Here is a 19,858-nt window from a genome sequence, read left to right on the forward strand (position 1 = left end):
GTGGGTGGGGGGATTTAATTGGAGTTTGTTTATTGTTGCTCATATACCAAGATACAGTGAAAAGCTTATCTTGCATACTGTTCATACAAATCAATTCATTACACTGTGCAAGTAGAACAAGGTAGAACCACAAAAGAATCCAGAATAAAATATAACAACTACATGTGCAGCTGAACAATAATCTGCAAGTTCATAATGAGGTAGAATGGGAGGTCAAGAATTCATCTTCTATGAGGGAACCATTCAGTAGTCTTAATAACATGGGTAAAAGCTGTCATTGAGTCTGGTGGTACGTGCTTTCAGTGGTTTGTGTCTCTTGATTGATGGAAGAGAGGAGAAGAGAGAATGTCCATGGTGGGTTGTGTTTTTGATTATGTTGGCTGCTTGAGGAGTGAGAAGTATAGACAGATGGGAATGAAGGGAGAATGGCCTGTATGAGCAGTGAACCTGTTTCTGAGCTGTTCCTAGATTTGTGGAAGATTCTACTAGATTGGAAAACAGTCAGTCGATCTCCTTAACTCAAGATGAAATAGAAAGTAGGACACTACAAGCCTGTTAACTAAATATGTTATTGGGAAAGTATTAAAAGGCATTATTAGAGTACTGTACAGCACCCAAACAATTCCTTCAACAATTTGAATATGAATATACAAGTTTGCAGATGATAAAATAGTGGGTGTTGAAGAAGGATAATTACAGGAGATCTAAGCCATTGATTGGCCAGGGGGATTTAAGTACATGAACTGAGGATTGACAAACAGATTTCAGTTCAGGTATATGTGAGATACAGTCGGCCTTCCTTATCCGTGAATTCCGCATGTGCAAATTCAACCAAACGTAAATCGCGAAAACCTGGAAGTGCCCTTCCAGCACTTGTTGTTTGGGCATGTACAGACTTTTTTTTCTTGTCATTATTCCCTAAACAATGCAGTATAACAACTAATTTACATAGCATTTACATTGTATTAGGCATTATAAGTAATCTAGAGATGATTTAATGTACACGGGAGGATTGCATGAGTTATCGTGGATCAGAATCGAAAAAACTCAGAAGCTGTCTTAACTCAGTAAGTCAGAACAGGTACATCCGGTATTATTTAGCGTCAGTTAGTGAAACATTTGTCTTAATATATATTTTACCTTTCTATGCATATAAAATACTTAAGAGCGTATGTTTCAGCGCTGGGCTCAGGAACTTCTTCAAGTTTGATCCAGTCACAGACCACTATTGAGTGCGCTCTCCATCGTTCTGAGTTGATGTGAGGATCAAAAATCCAAAACCTCAAAACCCAATAATTAAACCACTGTGTTGCTTAGTAATAATTGTAGCTTTCACTGGGGCAGGGCCTTTCTCACTTTATCCTTTAAAATTGTTCTGATCGTTGACTGACTGTAGCCTAACGCTTTTCCAATGACCGATGGCGTTTCACCTCTTTCCGATTGCTTTATTATTTCTACTTTATTTTCAATCGTGATCGTGATTATTTTCATGAACAGAAACACTGTGGATTCAGATCTCTATTGCTGGGTCCTAATGATCACGCACAGAGACAGGTTAAATAAGGTCTGGGGTTCCGCTGGGTCCTAAGATCCACTGCATTGAAACAGGTTGAATAAGGGACCAATCCCTTGCGGATAAGGAGGGCCGACTGTACTGAGTTTTGGGAGATCAGACTAGGGTTGAAAATACAATCATTATTCCGGACCTAGAGAATGTAATACAACAGAGTTAAAAGTACATAGTGAAAAAGGCTTTTGACATGCTGGCCTTCATCAGCCAGGCATTGAATATAGGAGTTGGGAAGTTAGGTCCCAGTTATGTATAAGATGTTGGTGAGGCTGCATTTGGAATATTGTGTACAGTTTTGGCCATTTTTGGAAAGATGTTAATGAGCTAGAAAGAGTGCAATAAAGATTTACCAGGATGTTGCCTGGACTTGTGGGGGCCTGAGTTGCAAGAAGTTGTGTAGACCAGAATATAGGATATTGAGGAGTGATCTGATAGAGGTATGTAAGGTCATGATGGGTATAGACAGGGTGAAAGCACATAGTCTTTTGCCAGGGAAGGGATGCTAAAAACAAGCGAAAAGTTAAAAGTCTGTCCCAAGCCTTATAGGCTCATCAGGCCGGTGCTTATACCGGTTTCCATGGAGCAACTGAGAGTACGAGGCCTATACCTATTCCTAGTTCCTATGTTTACAACAAATATCCCACAACATTCACGTGTGGTATTGGTTATTGATTTATTATTGTCACATGTACTAAGATTCAGTGAAAATATTGTGTTTATACAGATCAAGTCAATACACAAGTGCATTGAGATAGAATGAGACACTTAACTGACCTGCTGTAATTGATCTCCCCGAACACCTTCCTATTTCTGGGCCTGTCTGTTCATCTTCATCCCTGGCTTGGTCAGCATCAACTTTGGGTGTCCAGGGTGACCCAGTCTCACAGCCAGGGGTGGGTCCAGTGTCTTCGGACACGGTCTGACAGCTGTGTGTCCTGCGACACTGACAGATTCTCAGTCTGATGGTAGGTGTGTCTAAATCTGTGCCACAAGGTGTGCTGGACTCGTGTGCTGCTCCAAGCATATAGTGAGTGTCTGTTACCTAAAAGTTGTACAGGTACGGATATGTGTGTGACCTATCATTGTTTAACCCCTGAGAAATAAAGGTGTAATTCTCTCATTGACTGTACCCAGCAGAACTAGGTATAGTTGTTACTAATCACCTGTAGTTAATTTGTTGATGCTTATTACCATCTGTACTTGATCTGTGACTGTGCTCACTGTTTGTAGTTCACTGTCTGCAGTTAAACTGTGATTGCTTATTATCCTGGTGTAGTTGTTCTGTGACTGTTAGTTCACCAGCTGTAATTATATTGACGCTGGCGTTAACTTCCTGCGTTTGGTGAACATTTATTAACTGCCTGTATCTATTTATCAGATGCAATCAGTGCCACAAACCCTCGGGTCATTGATGATGCCCGTGCACGAAAGCTATCCAATGACTTGAAGCGGTGCACATACTACGAGACGTGTGCTACCTATGGACTGAATGTGGAACGGGTTTTCCAGGATGGTAATATCACCTTCTTGACATTCTACAGCCAAACTTGAACTTTGTTGCTGTAGTTTCTGGCAGGAAATACAATTTTCATTTGTCTTTTCTAATCTTTTATTTTATAATGGTAGTATGCTGCTTGCTCTGTTTTTGTACGTTAGTTTGTGTTGCTGTAAAGTTGTATCCTGGGTGGGGAGACTGGCTGCAGTATTGCAGTTCTCCAGCAGATGGTGGTGTGATCCAGTCCTTGGGACAGGCCTCACTGGTGCCCTGCGGTGGTGCACTGAGGAATTGCTGCTGTGCCCAGAAACTTCAGATTATCAGGTGGTGGGTAGTAGGAATATCAGGCCAGTTCCATTCATTGTATATGCTCAACTTTCTAGGGATTCCCTACTCCACTCTTCTGGGAAGTCAGGCTGCAAGTAGTATCAAATCTTTAATTGTAGAGGGAAATTTTAACTGAGCACTCTGCAGTTTAATGGATATGACTAGAAAGATTTTTGGATCAGCGGTTGTTCGAAACTCATGAACAGAGCAGTATCTTGTGGGAGTGGAAGAGCTGACCCTTTGTACAAGATCCACGCAGATAAATGATCAGATTTGTCAACATTCCTAGCTGTGTCTGCTGTTCTCTTGTTTAGTGGCGCAGAAGATTGTAGCATTACGGAAGAAGCAGCAGTTATCGATCGGACCTTGCAAGTCACTGCCAAACTCCCCCAGTCATTCCTCTGTTCCCAATGCCTCTATCCCGTCTGTGCACATCAACCAGGTGAGCCATCACTTTCTATCAATGGGACTATCATTGGGGCCACACTTTTAGTGTGTGTCAGCTGCAGTATTCAACATTGAACTGGTGACTAAAGAAAGTAGAATTGTAATCTTTGGAGCTTAGAAGGGGGGAGGTGGAATCCTACTGAAACACACAAGATTGTTCAGGGGTTGACAGGGAGACATCACAATATATCTGTTAGTGGTAGAATATTGAACAAAGGACATGGTTACAGGATGAATGGTGAGGCTGCTTGAACTCTCACTGACAATGGAGGGTAAAAACACAGAGGTTATAAAAGTTGGCCTTTGGATTCCTTGTGCCTGCTTGCCATTCGACAAAGTAATGGCTAATATTTTACCTTGGCATCTTTTCCTTCACCAACACCATATCTTTTGATCAACAGTCTACTGGAGGAACTCAGTGGTATCTGCGGGAGAAAGTGAACTGTTGATGTTTCAGGTTAAAACTCTGCATCAGGACACAATTCCTTTCCGATCACAGTTGCTGCTTGACCGCTAAGATCCTCCAGTAGACTGTCCCAGATTTCGGCATATGATGTTTCCATGTCTTTTGATTCCTTGGATATGCCCAGTGACCAAACCTCTCTTCCTTCCAGTGCAAAGAATTCCAGAGAGTTACCATTCTCTGAGTGAAGGAATTTCTCCTCTCTATCCTGAATGGATGACCCCTTGCTTTTTGTCTGTGCTCACTGGTTCTAGACACCAGTCAGGGGAAGCATTGTCTCAGCCTCAACCCCACCAAACTCTGAGAGAACATTGAACCTTTCAGTGAGGTCACTTATTGCAGCATTATACCGTATAGAAACAGATTCTTCGGCCCACATGTCTATGCAAACCATCAGTTACTCATCTGCACTAATCCCATTTACCTGTGCTTGATTAAAGGCTTTCTCTACTTGGTGATTCAGATGTTCACCCAAATGCTTTTGAAGTGCTGTGAGAGCTTCTGTCTCTACCACCCCCTCAGGCAGTGAGTTCCCGATTCCAGCATCCCTCTGGGTTGAAAATATCTTCCTCACATTCCCTCTAAACCTTTTGCTCCTGTTCTTAAACTGATGTCCTCTGGCCTTAGGTGCGTGGATGTGAGGTAAAGTTTCTTATTATTTCCTTACTCTCTCATGATTCTGTAAATCCCTGTTAGGCTTCTCCTCTGCAAGGAGAACAGGCTCACTTTCTCCAGTCTCTCCTCAGAACTAAAGCATTCCATCCCAGGCAATGTCCTGATAAAACTCCTCCTTACCCCATCACATCCTTAAAACATCAGAACAATGTGCATTTCTAAAGTAGCATCCATAGACCCAGGAACTGGGGGAAGTTTATAGTCAATGTGTTGGAGGTGCGGTCACATAAGATGCTGAATATGGAGCAGCTCGTTAGTCTGGTGATGTGATTTGATGGTGGGTTTTTAAATCTGATGTGATGCCCACAGGCTGCTAATGGAGGAGTCTTCAGTGATTACTCCTCATCAGTCCCATCCACGCCAAGTATGAGCCAGAAGGAACTACGAATTGAGCCAATCGCCGCCTCCAGTACTCCCACCCCCATCCGCAAGCAGTCCAAACGTCGCTCAAACATATTTACAGTAAGTACGAGGCCAATGATTGCATGGGTTTGTTAAGCAAAGAGGAATCAGGAGCTGGAACTGGCCATACCGCCTGTCAGGATATTGAATTAAATTGGGGCTGATCTTTATAATTCTTTATATCCTGCTGGGTCCAATGTCTACTTATGCTGCTCTCAAATACGTGGAGAACTCATCATTTAGAACACATTGGAGCAGGAATTAGTTGCCAGGCCCCTCAGGTTTACTCCTGTGTTCTGCTTGATAATAGCTGATCTTCCTCAGGCCCCATTAGCCTTCAATTGTCACAGTTCCCAACACAGTGATGTGTTTGCCCCTCCAAAAATACTGTCTGAATTGGTGAGTTCCTCTGGTATTTGGTGTGTGTTGCCCCCACTTCCCTGATCATTCAAAGATACATCAGTCTTCTCAGTGTCTCCAGTGAATTTGTCTCCTCAGCCATGCGGAGTGATAAAATTCCAATGACTCGAGCCATTTCTTCTCTCTCCAAATTTCACTGAATGTTTATTTATCCAAGGACAGTGATCCTGGTTTGAGACACAGTAAATCTCCAATAGCTAGTATATTCCTCACTGGATTTTGTTTCCCACAACCTTTTAGCTCACAGGGGACTCATTTCTCACCATTCAAAGTCACCAGGAGCCGGAGTCACATCCATCGATCCAAAAGACTGGCAAGCTTGGCACTACCAGAGGGCTGAGGGGCCAGATTATTGTTTGTACCTGTAAGACAGGAAACACTTTGGCAGCAATCATCTTTTCAAACCCCTTAAAAGTTTAAATGAGATGGTCTCCCATTGCCCAGAGAGTACAGTTGCAGACAGCTGTGTGCTTCCTCATAAAATCATCTCCAGCCCGGTAATTAGCTCCATGAACCATTTCTGTTGTAGCCCTGAGGCAGAGGTATCTTTCCTCACATCAGGGAGCAGATTGATCCCTTCCCTCAAAATGAAATTGTTCAGGATGTATGGCAGGATAGACAGCATCTGTGGACAGAGGGAGGGAGGGAAAAAGAGAGAGGGAGATGCACCTCATATTTCAGATTAATGACCCTTTATTTGCCATTCTAATGACTTGGATATTGTTCTGTTTCTGGTTTAGAAAAAGGAGATCTTTGAGCACCAGTGTTTACCTGTATTACCCCATTTAGATGGTACTTAACTGATTTACCACAAAGATAACAACCAGAACTTCATAAATGGACCACTGCTTCCTCTGAGCATTGAGCATTTCAGGCCCCATTTTGCCCTTACCAATATCCAACAAGCAGCAAAGGTGAATAGGCAGTTACTATATTTGCCTAGTGTTGATTCAAGAAGGAATGCTAGTCTGTAAAACTGAAAGAGGTGCCAGCCCCTCTTACTCTCAAACACAACAAGGCAAGGTGACATTTCAGAAAGCCACCTAATGTCTGAAGTTGCTCAATTGATGGAAATTATACCAGGAGTTCTCAGGAGAGGCAACTGAAATCCTGCCCCTCCCACAATGGAACCCTCCCCCAGTGCTACCCCTCCCGCAGTGTAACCTTTCCGCAGAATAAAACTCCCTCAGTACTGCCTACTTCAGTGTGACCCTTTCTCAGTACTGTCCCTCCCAAAGTATGATACCCCCTCTGTACCATCCCCATCGTATGCCCTCCTCAGGACTGCCTTCCCACAGTGCGACCCTTCCTCATTAACACCCACCTACAGTGAGACCCTCCTTCAACTGCCACCTGCTTTTTTTTCACAAAACTATAAAAGTTTATTTACAACACATATACACAAAAGTACAGACAATCAATATTTACAAGACTGGAGGTATACTCTAATTAAAGTAGGGTTACTACCATCTATAAAACAGTCAATACCAAGGGGAATGACCACTCATGGAAGTCCCCAGTGTGCCAGCCATGACTGCGTGCTCCCTCTCCAAGGACAGCCTGGCACGGACATATCCTTGGAAAAGGGGCAGGCAGTTGGTCTAAGCAGCGCCCTCCACTTTCCGCCACCTGGACCTGTGAATGGCCATCCTTCTCTGCCTCTCTCCCCTTTCAACTTTCTGCTCCTTTACCTCTACAGTTCTTTCATGCTTATCCCCTCCCCCCTTTATCCTTCCACTGATTCGTTCTCCACCTGGCGCCTCTAGCCCTACCCCCTCCCCTATCTCTATTACTGGGCTTCGGCCCTCTCTTACCCCCCCCCCCCCTCCCCGTTTCTGATGAAGAGTCTCGGCCCGAAACGTTGGCTACTCTTTTCTCACGGTTGCTGCCTGACCTGCTGAGTTCTTCACCTGGGGACGTCCTCAGCTGCCAGATGATAACAGACCGCCAAGGGGAGTCTGCTTGGCAGACAATTCACCTGCTCCCTCCCACGTGTGAAACTCCCTCAGTGCTGCCCCTTCCACAGTGCAACCCGCCCCCACAGTGTGACATCTCCCCAGTACCGTCCCTCCCACAGTGTGACTCTCCCTCAATACAACTCCTCCTTTTAGTTTTACAAAAGTTTATTCGCACATAAAATACGCAAAATACAAACATCAGGGAATTACAAGACTGTCAACATTTTCAAAATTGCAATATGATTACTACTGTCTATAAAACACTCAATTCCCTGGGGGAAGGGGTGCATTATTCCCAGAAATCTGTCACTTTACCCACAGTGACCATCTGCTCCTTTTCCAAGGTCAACCGAACATGAACATAACCTTGAAAGAGGGACAGGCAGTCTGCTGGGACAAAGCCCTCAGCTACATGCCATCTGGACCTGTAAATGGCCATCTTGGTCAGGCCCAGGAGCAAGCCCACAAGTAGATCTTCCAAGTGACCCCCGGCCCCACCCCCTGTCAGGAGTGCAGGACTGAAGTGCAACCAAACCCTGAGCAGCAGCCCCTTCAGATACCTGAACAGGGGCTGCAGGCTCTCACCCTCCATATAAACATGCTGCACTGTTTCATCTCAGCCACAGAATGGATAGGTGCACAGAGTGTCAGTGCACCAGCTTAAGCTGCTGCATGGTACTGCCCTACGCAACACCTTCCACCCCAATGTACAGGGATCGGTACCACTGCTCTCTCAGTGTAACACTCTCTCAGTGCCGGCCCTTCCCTTAGAACCGCCTCTCCTACAGTGTGACAAGCCTCAGTACCGCCCTTCCAATGCTGTGATCCTCCCCCTGTTCCGCCACTCCCACAGTGTGGTCCTCCCTCAGTACTGCCCGTTCCACGTTTAGTTCTCCCTCAGTACTGCCCCTACCATGGTGTGATTCTCTCGGTATGAGGATGAATTTCTAGGCTCATCACTCTGCCTGGTACAATCCCACTGCCATCAGTTGAACCTCTCAAATGTCATCACCAAACGTGACTGTGTCCTGGTCAGTGGGGCTCTGACGAAGCATCACACTGAAGGATGGAATCAAATTTGGATTGGGAATGGAGTAAGATGTGGTGACCATGGATCAGTTGCTTGTAGCGGATTGAGAGTATGAAATTCCTGGGATGGCACTGGGGAGTTGGAGTGTGCTGCTCGTATGGTGAGTTCTTCTGGCTGTTGTTGGAAAGGGGACTCCTGCCCTGCAGTTTCTGTGTAGCCATGCGCTTGCCATTCAGCATGGAATTTATTTGCGTTCTCTGTTCACTTCAGTCTCGCAAAGGCACTGACACAGACAAGGACAAGAAGAGCCTCGATGGTAAAACAGACAATATCGGAAGTGGACGAGCAATCCCCATCAAACAGGTAAGGAGCCTATCTGCCGCTTGGTTTGCTTCTTTGGGCTTTTTCCTCATCGCTCTAAACATCCCTCATCCTGAAGGCAGGGGTCAGCTAAGTCCATTCTGGTGTCAGGAGCAGAACTGTCCCCACACATTCTATAGAAAGGCAGCTGGGTTTCAGGAAGATAGCAAAGGCTGCAGAGGCCACATGTTGAAGCATGAATCTGGTGGTGGCTGTCTGGTGCCTGCACCAATGCCCCATCATATATCACTGCCACATTTACAGAGATTTCAGATGGTCTCCATGTGGCTGATAGAAGCTTGGTGCTTGATATTGAGTCTGACTGTGATTTGAGGGTTTCAGGGAGTTCATTATGGTTATCAGGTGTAGGCTGTTTGTACCACAAGGTGCAGGTGTGTGGTTTGTGGAGACCTTTGGGTATATTGTATTCAACATGCAGAAGATGGGAAGAATAATGACTACCTGTACCATTGCCATCTCAGTAACAGGAGCTGTTCTCTCAATGGCTTCTCCTGCTCTACCTCTCAATGTCTGTATATCAATCCTACAAGTGCTATTGAGCTACAGATCCCTTAGTATTGTGCCTTGTGCTGTTCCCTGCTTGGATGTAGCATGAAAACTGAGTATTGCATGCCTCTGTGAATTGTGTATTACAGATCTGTTTGTTAGAAAGTGATTTATATTGTGTGGAGTCTAATACTAATGAGTGTATATGGTGTATGTCATTGTTATTTCTCTTGAGGCTGTGTTGTACAAGTGCCGTGTATAAGAGGTATACTTAAACATGTTTGTAAAACAAAGTAAATGAACAAAGGGCTGATTAACTGAGAATGCCCCCATGCCCCCCACACCCTGTAACACAGGAATGCCTGTATTACTCTCTGTGTAAAATAGCTGGTTCCTCAGTTCCCCTATGCACTTTGCCCATCACTATGAGTCTGGGTCTCTGGTTATTGAAACATCCACCAATTCTTAGAGACACAGAGATTACTGCAGAGTAACGAGCCGAACTGGTCCATGCCAATGAAGGTGTCTCTCTGTGACTGTACGTTTTGCCTTCGTTTGTCCCACATCCCTGTAAGCTGTTCCAATCCATGTAATTGCCAAAATGTCTTTTTAACATTTTTAGCATTGTAGCCCTTCACTCATCCAGGCTGCTGTGCCCACATTTCTGATCAGCCACCAAATCCCTGTACCAAAGAACTCTATACCTTCAGAACTAAATAACTGCTGCCTAGTGACCCTGGCACTAATCAACATGAAGTGCTTTGAACAGCTAGTAATGGCACATATCAAAAATTCCATTCCTGCCACGTTGGACACTTAACAGTATCCTATGACAGACGCCATAGCAGCTGTCATGCACCTGGCCTTGACTAGCCTAGAAAACATGAACACTTCTGTCAGAATGCAGTTTCTGGATTTCACTTTGGCATTTGGCACTGTTGTCCCATGGATTTTGGTAATAGACTCCTCCTCCTTAGTCACCACTGAGTGACTGGATGTTGGACGTCCTAATGAACAGACCTCAGATAGTCAGGATGCACAACTGCTCTTCCCTCCCCATCACCCTGAACACGGCTGCCCTCCGGGGCTGTATGCTGAGCCCATTGCTGAACACTCTGCTCACACATGCCTGCATGGCCAAACACCTGAGTAATCATATCATCAAGTTTGCCAATGATACGACAGTGGTGGGGCTCATCACCAACAAAGTTGAGACGGCTAACACAGAGGAGGTGGAAGAGCACAAGGCCTGGTGCCAGGTAAATAATCTCTTCCTTAATGTCAACAAGACAAAGGAGGTGGTTATTGATTTCAGGAGAACTCTCACCATTCACAACCCCTTTACATTGGCTGCACAGCAGTGGAAACTGCAAGCAGTTTCAAATTCCCAGGACTGCACATCACATCTGTCTTTTCATGGTCCCAGAACATATCCTACACAGTCAGGAAAGCTCAACTTTCTGAGGAAGCTCAAGGGAGCTGGGCTTTGAACATCCATACTCATGTCATTCTACAGATGCTCAGCAGAGAGCACATTAACAAGTTGTATCACTGCTTGGTATGGGAACTGCACTGTGGCGGAAACTGCCCCAGGCATCGCTGGCACCACCCTCCAAGCCATCAAGGAAATATATATAGAAAGGTGCTGGAAAAGGGCCAGTAACATCATGAAGAATCCCACACACCCTGTTCGTGGATTGTCTGTCCCACTCACCTCAGGGTAAAGGGTGTGTAGCATTCTCACTAGGACCACCAAACTCAAAAGCAGTTACTTTCCTCAAGCAGTAAGGCATCTCCACCCACTAACTCCACCACTATTTTATTATTTCCTGTTAGTCACATTATGTACAGTCTAGCATCACTTTACGGACTTAATCAGCTATCGATGTATATAAGCTATCATATGTTTATTGTATTTTTAATTGTGTTCTTTTTTTTTTGTTATTTTTGTGCTGTGGATCCAGAGTAACAATTATTTTGACACTGAACAATCTTGAAGTCTTGAATTCTATCCACCTCCGACACTTCCTCTGATAGCTTTTTCAATATACCCACCACACAGTGTGGAAAAACTGGCCTCTTAGGTCTGCTTTTAATCTTTCCCCTCTCACTTTAAATCTCTCTCTAATTTAGACTCTTGTATCCTGGGACGAAGTCTGTCTATGTTATCTATGCCCCTCATCATTTTATGAACCTCTATACTGTCACTTCTCAGCCTCCTTTGCTTCAGGGTAAACAGTCCCAGCCTGTCCAGTCTCTCCTCATAACTCAAGCCCTCCAGTCCTGGCAACAGTCTGTGAAACTTTTCAGCACCCTTCTAGCTTAATCATATCATTCCTATATTGTACTTCAACCAGAACTGTACACTGTACTTCGAGTGTAGCCTAACTAGAGTTTTGTCAAGCTGCAATGTAAGATCCCAACTTATATTCTATGCCTTCACCTATGAAGGCAAGCTTGCCATAGGCCTTCTTTGCCATCTTGTCCAATATTTATTAATTATTTTATTTTTGTGAGGTACGGACATAACCGGCAATGTTGACATCTATTTGTCTTCCCCAATTATTTCTAAACTGTGGAGGCAAATAAGTCAAGCATATTGATGAGTGGAATTTACACGGCCCATAATGGGACAGGACAGCAGACATTACAAAGCTGGATGTGCTTTTTAATTGTAAAAATAGGTCAGTGTCATGGGTACTATTACTGAAGTTATTTTTAGTTCCAGTTTTATATCATAGCTCAAATTTAAATAACTTAAATTGGTATTGAGGTTTGGTCTTGTGCCTCTGGTCTCTTGCTCTAACTTGGCCATTATGCTACTGCATCCTAACAGTTTTCCTTAGTTTCCCCAGCCTAAGCCCACTCTAATCTTGCATGCATCTTTTTAAAACTCTCCTCAAGCTCATTTATTTCAGATAGAGTAGCCCTCCTTTTCCACTCTAATCATGGAGCTGGAATCTTTTAGCCTTGATCCATTACAGTAAAGTTTCCTCTCAAACTTCTGGACCCTTCCTACATTGTCCTCACCAGAATCGGACACAATTCCCCAACTGTGTATAAACCAGCATTTTCTGCTTTCTGCCTTTTACTCTTTGTATTTATTTATGAATCTCAGTATCCCCCCCCCCCCACTTTACCAACCATCTCTCAACAAGCCCTGAAACTTGCAAAGGCTTACCCTCTGTCCTTCTCCCCCTTCAATGTATGCTATTCAGTCTTTGTTGTCTTTTATGTTTATAATTTGTGTGTGTGTGAAATAAAGAGAGCATGCTGATAGCATGTGTAGTCGTGTAAATGTTGCAAATATGTGTTTTTATTGGATGTTTACAAAATGTATGCATGTTTATGTTGATAGCATGTCTGATTGGCATTTCTGTAGTGTATGTCTCATATGTAGTACATGTGTTTAATGAATGTGTTGGTAGTGTGCGTTTTATAGGTATTTTGGTGGCAAAATGCGCTGGGTGTATTGGTAGAGTAGGTGTTGTGTTATATGCTGCTCTAATGGATGTTGTACTGCAAATGGAACTTGAGAGCTGCATTAGCTGTTAAACCTTTCCAGTTCTTGGACCTGCACCCTGTGGTATTAAGCTAGTTAAGGGAACTACCTACAGGCAACAGTGGATTAAATGACCAGGAGTTGTTCTCCTGCCTCAGACTGTCCTCCCCATCTCCTTTCTGTTTGATTTATTTGTATTCTGATTTAATTTGTGGAGAATGCAAGTTTTGATTTTTGATTTTTATTCATGTGAGAGTGTGTTGAATTTGCCAGCTTGTTGCAGCTGTTCCATCGCTGACCTGTTTGTATTTCTGAGTGACCATTTGGCAACTGATTTTCAGCATTTCTCTCGCTGTGCAGGAAGGGAAGTGAAAGCTTGAAATCTTGTCTGTCTGTGTATCTCTTCACATTTGTAAATGTTTCTGAACTCAGAGAGAATCAAGCACTCATATCTCACCCAGCTGTGGTGGGATAGAGTCCCTGCATATTCTGATATCTCAGCCTGCACTCAATGCTTTGCAATGTGTTTGTGTCCTTTTGTTCGCGGTTGGAGATGTCTGCTGGAAGCAGTGTCCCATTGTGTTGGTGGCAGAGCGAGAGAGTGCGAGCTGATCGCCCATGCAAGCCGCTGTTCTATAGCACCTACACATCGTGTCGAGGTTGAACGTGGACAACACCATCGCCATCATTGCCTTCACCATCACCGCCATTGCCATCGAAGCCGTACAGAGAAATGAGCCCGTGTGCTGACTCAATACAACAGGAGGCCCTAAGTAGAGGCCAGAGCTCCCAGTGCAGGCACAGCACACAGGAGAGATTGGATTACTTCACTGGGTCCCACCAATCAACTCTTCAACTCATTTGTCCTCTGGCATCTCATGCGAGTGTTCTTTCTGCAGCTTCTCCCTGAGGTCTTGGATTGGAACAATTTAATTAATTGCTCCTGTTTCAGCTCCTATCCCCAGGAAACAAAGCAGGGAGCTTTAATTTAGCTCTGAAGAGCTCAGCCCTTACAGTAGAACTGTTTGACCCTGCCATCCGGAACAGAGCTACCTCTGAGTGCCACATGCGCTGTGTGGAATGCTGAGCTTCAAATTGCAAGCAGGCGTTTCAAGTCAAGGCTACCTCCTGAGCATATCCCTCATATACTAGTCTCTCTCTTTTCCCCTCTGTAAATCGTGTCCAAATTACCCTGCTTTTGGGGTGACTCACCCCCTCCCCAACATGTGTCATATGGTGACGTCCAGAAGAAAAGTTGCTCCTACAGCTGATTTAAGATAGGATACAGAATGGGCAAGTGTAGGTCAGTGGAGGAAAGCAAGCATGCAGAGGAAGAATAAAGGTGTTGGCTATTTTATAACTGGGTACAGAATTCAGAAATTTGAGCTGCAAAGAAACTTGGGAGTTCTAATTCAGGACTCCCTTAAAGGTTAACTTGCAGATTGAGTCTGTAGGGAGGACGGCAAATGCAATGTTAATATTCATTTCGAGAGGACTAGAATATAAAAGCAAGGATGTCATGCTGAGGCTTTATATGGCATTGGCTAGACCGTATTGTGAGCAGTTTGGAGCCCCATATCCAAGGAATGATGTGCTGGGCATTGGAGAAAGACCGGGAGGTTTATGTGAATGATTCCAGAAAAGCAAGGCTTAACACATGAGGAATATTTGGTATCTCTGGGCCTATACTCGCTAAAGTTCAGAAGGATGGGGAGATTGGGTGGATCTCATTGAATAGTGTGGAAATGGAGAATCTAGGGTCTGAGGGCACAATAAAGGGACATCCCTGTCAGACTGAGATGAGGAATTTCTTCAACCAAAGGGTAGTAAATGTACAGAACTAATTACCACAGAGAGCTGTGGAGGCCAGATTAATGGGTGTACTGTATTTAAGACAGAAATTGACTGTTTTATTGATGAGGTTTAAGAGTTACAATGAGAAAGTGGAAGAAAGGGGATGAAAAAATTTGCTGTGATTGAATGGTGAAGCAGATATGATTGATCCAAATGGCCTAATTCTGCTGTTAATGGATTTGTAGAATAAGATGTGGCACTGATTTGACTGGGAAGAAGTTAGTTTAAATTCTCGGATTCCTAATCTGCTCAGAAAAATAGAAAGGACGAAGATAATTCTGCTGTAGTTCATTGAATGATACAGTTGAGCAATTGTCCATGTTGAAGGGCTGGTTGTTTTTAGGTCAACTGTAAGAAGTTCCTGTATACCAATAGTAATAATTACTTGGTGAATTGTTGAAATGCCCTGTTTATATTTGGTGAGGGCCTTTCGCTATAACTGCACTGAGGTGGTTTATTCAGGTTAAGAGGATCTTACTGTGTCATTTTGATTTTTTTTTTAGCAGACTTATGAGTATGACTGATAGTTTTTAAAGAATGCCTTTACCATAGAAAGATTTCCCTTTAGGTGAGTGGGTGTAGTGGTTGAGTTAAAGTGCAGGAACAAGTTAAAGAAGAGGCTGCAGATTTAGATGAGCTGAAAGCTATGAAAATAGAAGATGTGAGATTGAAATCTGAAGTTGAGAATTGAAGAAAAGTTAGACGCAACTGGGAGAGTAATTGGGCATCAACTTCTATTAAAGTTTGGCAAATTATTGGAAATGGCAGTATATAGTAAAAAGCAGAATCATTAGAAGCACTGATATCCAGGATGATCTTGGGTACAAATCCACTGTTCCCTGAAAGTGGCAATACAAATAGATAGGGTGGTAAAGAAGATGTATGGCATACTTGCCTCAATCAGTTGGAACATTGAGTAAAAAAGTTGGTAAGAGAATTGGTTACAATTCCAGAAGACTTCAGTTAGGCCTTATCTGGAGCACTGTGTGTAATTCTGGTCATCACAATATAGAAAGGATATAGTAGCTTTGAAGAGGGTGCAGAAAAACTTCAGGATGTTGCCTGGATTGGAATTTATTAGATTCAAAGAAAAATTGGACAAGCTTGTGTTGTTTTCTCTGACACATTAGAAAGCTTAGAGACCTGAGAGGTGAAAATGGAGTCACAGGGAAATCCAGCATGGGAACAGGTCCCTCAAACCACTGTGTCCACATTGATTGTCTCACACTCATTCACACTGATCCTACATTAATCTCCCAGAAAGTTGTGTATCTTTGGCAATTCCCACTCCAGAGATCTGTGGAGATTCAATCATTTAGATTTGAAGATTAAGATAGAGTTCAAAAAGGTCAGGCAGCGAATTGCAGCTGAAGCTAAAGATCAGGCCATACAGGTTCAAAGGGTGAAATGGATTCTCCTTTCCCGCTGATGTTCTACTTCTTCTCTAAATGGTCTATTGGACCCAAGATGGATTATAGCATCCTGTTCTGGGGTCTATCAAGGAAAATATGGAGGAAATTTACCTTTGAACACAGAACAGTACAGCACAGGTTTGGGCCCTTCAGCCCACTAAGTCTGTGGCAACCATGATGCCAACTTAAATTGCTCATCTGTCTGTATATGGTCTATATCCCTCCATTCCCTGCCTGTTCATATGTCTGTCTGAATGCCTCTTAAACTTTGCTGTTGTATCTGTTTCCACCACCATCCGGGCAGTGCATTCGGCACCCAATACTCTCTAAAATAAAACTTGCCTTGCACAATTCCTTTAAACTTGTCCTCCTCTCACCTTAAACCTATGCTCTCTAGTATTTGACATTCCCACCGGGAAAAAAGACATTGCCCATGTACCCTGCCTGTTCTTCTCCTAATTTTATAAATTGCTCTCAGGTCATTCTTCAGTCTCTGATGCTTCAATCAGTTTGTCAAATCCCTTCTTTAAACTAATATTCTCTAAGCTAGATAATATCCTGATAAATTTCTCCCAAACCCTCTCTAAAGCTGCACACAGTGCTCCAAATGTGGCCTTACCAATGTTTTATACATTTGCAACATGACATCTGGACTTTTATACTCATCACCATATGTCTTAATCACCACACCATCTATTTATGTTGGCACTTTCAGGGAGCTATGGACTTGTATACACGATTCCTCAATGCTGCTAAGGATTTTGTCATGTACTGTTTATTATCCCTTACATTTAATCTTCTGAAGTATATCACCTCACACAAGTACAGACTAAACTTCATCTGCCCACATTTCGAACAGATCTATATCCCACTGAGTATTTTGACAACCTTCCTCAGATTCAGATCAGGTTCAGGTTTATTTGCCACGAATACATAGAAACATACAGTGAACTATGTTATTTGCATAAACAACCAACACACCAAAGGATGTGCTGGGAGCAGCCCACAACTGTTACCTCTCCTCAGCTCCACCAAATTTGTGACATCTGCAGACTTACAAATCAGGCTACCTACATTCTTGCCCAAGCCCTTTAAAGAAGAGTATAGCTCAATGTGAGAAACTTCAGTTCTATTCAAGGTCTAGAAGAGATTTTGTTTTCATAATTGTTGCAATTGGAAGTTCACTGAGGTGGTGGAATGTCTAAAAGTGAACTGGTTAAATAGGTTTGGTATGAAGGTTGGGATGTCTAAAACAGCATGGAGCAGCTTTTCTGTTTTTTTTCTGCTTCTTCCCTTTTCTACTCCTCTCCCAGCCCCTAATAACCACACTCCATATTCCAACATTTACCTGGACTGCAAATTCCCCTGTCTTATTGACAGCTTGTATGTGTAACAGCATGCCAACAAAAAGTCAAGGCTTGTTGCTTTACAAATACAATGACTGTTTGAGAATTTATCAGCCAATTGCCGGCTTCCATTTGCTTGACATTAGAGATGATACAACTTTTCAGCAGTAAAATTACAGCCTTCAAAGGTCAGTCTGTAGGGAGCTGTTGGAGAATGTTGGCCATGCTAACTGGTCTTGAGGAGAGAGGTTCTGAGCTGCAGTATCCTCCACTCCTCAGGAAAGGTGCACATTCACCACCACTCCACAAGCTTCACACTAAATAATCTTGCAATTCTAGATCAATGGCAGTGAATTTTCAACAAGAGAATCCTTCTGCTAGGAGATGATCAGATAGTTTGGACAACATCTGGCTTCAATGGCTGTGGCTTGCTTCTCTTCATTCATCTTGTTTCTGTTGTATTATTGCACCATTCTCAGTGCGTCTGAATGTTTTCTGTTGAAAATGGATCATGCCACTGGAAGCTGGAGGTCCAAGTACTTGAATAGCCAGGCAGAGTGGTTAATGCTCAGCTTCCATAACCTGTACCATCTGGTTTTGGTTCCCTATTAGAAGCTAACATCAGATTGAGTCAATCCAACAGGTGGAAGTCACTGTTAGCTGATTCTTTTGGAGATCACTCATCCAGTTTTTTAAAGTCCTCAAGACAAATTCATTTCAATAGTTTAGTACTTGTATAGCCAAAGAAAGGAATGGTTTCTGACTAGTATTAAGTGCGGAGGAATGGAAGATACTTGTGTGTGAAAGGTACAGTGCAACCAGGAATGGTACAGTACATTGATCACCCAGTTCCAGGAGAGCAAATGTAGAAAAGGCAATAGGTTTAATGTCAAAGAATTCAAAGTGGTAGCAGTGTAAAAAGATTCAGAGATGGTTGGAATTGGTTAATTATTCTCATGTACCAAGATACAGTGAAAAAATTGTCTTGCATACTGTTCATACAGTAGGCAGTGCACTGAGGTAGTATAAGGCAAAACAATAAAAGAATGCAGAATAAAATGTAATAGCTACAGAGGAAATGCAGTGCAAACAGACAAAAAGGTACAAGGTCATAACAATGCAGATTGTGAAGTCCAGAGTCTAGCTTTGTGGGGGTGGTGGGTTTGGAGGGAGAGTTAATTCACTGCAGAGGGAGATGTGAATGGGGTCAGAGATGATATTCTCAGTCAGAGGTAGATGCTTAGAAGGGAAGGAGCCAGGTTGAGAAACATTGAAGAGACTTTTAGATAGGCACATTGATGAAAAAAGAATGGAAGGTTATGGGATATGCAAGAGGGAAAGGATAGATTGATTATGGAGCAGGTTAAATTTACATGACAATGTGGGCCAAATGGCCCGTAGAGTGCTGTAATGTTCTATGCTCTTTGTTAGACAGGGATTGTACAGGTAGGAAGGTTCGTCAGGAGAGACACCTGCTTCTATCTTATCCAGCACCAATGAGTTGGATCTGGGCCATCTGTCAACAGCTGACACAGCTACTTCCAGTCTCCTGCAGACCCATATTCACCGTGACAGCCTTGGAACAGCCCACACCTTGGTCACACTGCTTGCCTGATCATCCTAACCCCGGCCTTCACGCAGCACGGAAACAACTCCTTTACTCCAATATGTCCACGCCATCCATCACCTACCCATCAATGCTGAACCCATTTACCAGCTCATGCTTGTAGCTTCCTGTGCTTTGGCAATTCAATTGCTGTTTAGGTATTGTTTGTCTGTTGTGAGATCATTTGCTTCCACCTCCATTCACATTCTATTTACTCTCTGGGCAAGAAAAAACCTTCTTCAGATTCCTTCTCAACATCATCTCTCCCTGCCCTAAACTATTGTCCTCTAGTCATCGGTGCCTTTGTTCTGGGGTTAACTTTCCCATTGCCCATCCTATTATTGCCCCTCATAACTTTGTACATTACTGTGAGATTCCCCTCAGCTCCAATGAAAACAAACCCAGCCCATCCAGTTTCTCCTTGTAACTAAAAGACTGCATCCCAGGCAATATCCTGGCAAATCTTTCTGCACTCTCTCCAGTG

At 43.4% G+C, this 19,858-nt stretch overlaps 1 protein-coding gene across 4 annotated transcripts in view; it reads left to right on the plus strand.

Moving 5' to 3' along the window:
* LOC132398629 (arf-GAP with GTPase, ANK repeat and PH domain-containing protein 3-like) overlaps positions 1–19,858 on the plus strand; it is a 501,357-nt gene that overhangs the window by 307,317 nt on the left and 174,182 nt on the right. For all 4 annotated transcript variants that reach the window (XR_009513730.1, XM_059978331.1, XM_059978321.1 and 1 more), the window contains exons 6-9: positions 2,949–3,083; positions 3,707–3,834; positions 5,287–5,439; positions 9,058–9,150. Coding sequence is in view for 3 of the 4 variants with exons in the window: in XM_059978331.1 (XP_059834314.1) it covers positions 2,949–3,083; positions 3,707–3,834; positions 5,287–5,439; positions 9,058–9,150 (509 nt within the window). In the remaining variant the exon portion in view is untranslated. The remainder of the gene's footprint in view (positions 1–2,948; positions 3,084–3,706; positions 3,835–5,286; positions 5,440–9,057; positions 9,151–19,858) is intronic.

The sequence above is a fragment of the Hypanus sabinus genome, chromosome 1, assembly GCF_030144855.1.
Source record: "Hypanus sabinus isolate sHypSab1 chromosome 1, sHypSab1.hap1, whole genome shotgun sequence".
Lineage (NCBI taxonomy): Eukaryota > Metazoa > Chordata > Chondrichthyes > Myliobatiformes > Dasyatidae > Hypanus > Hypanus sabinus.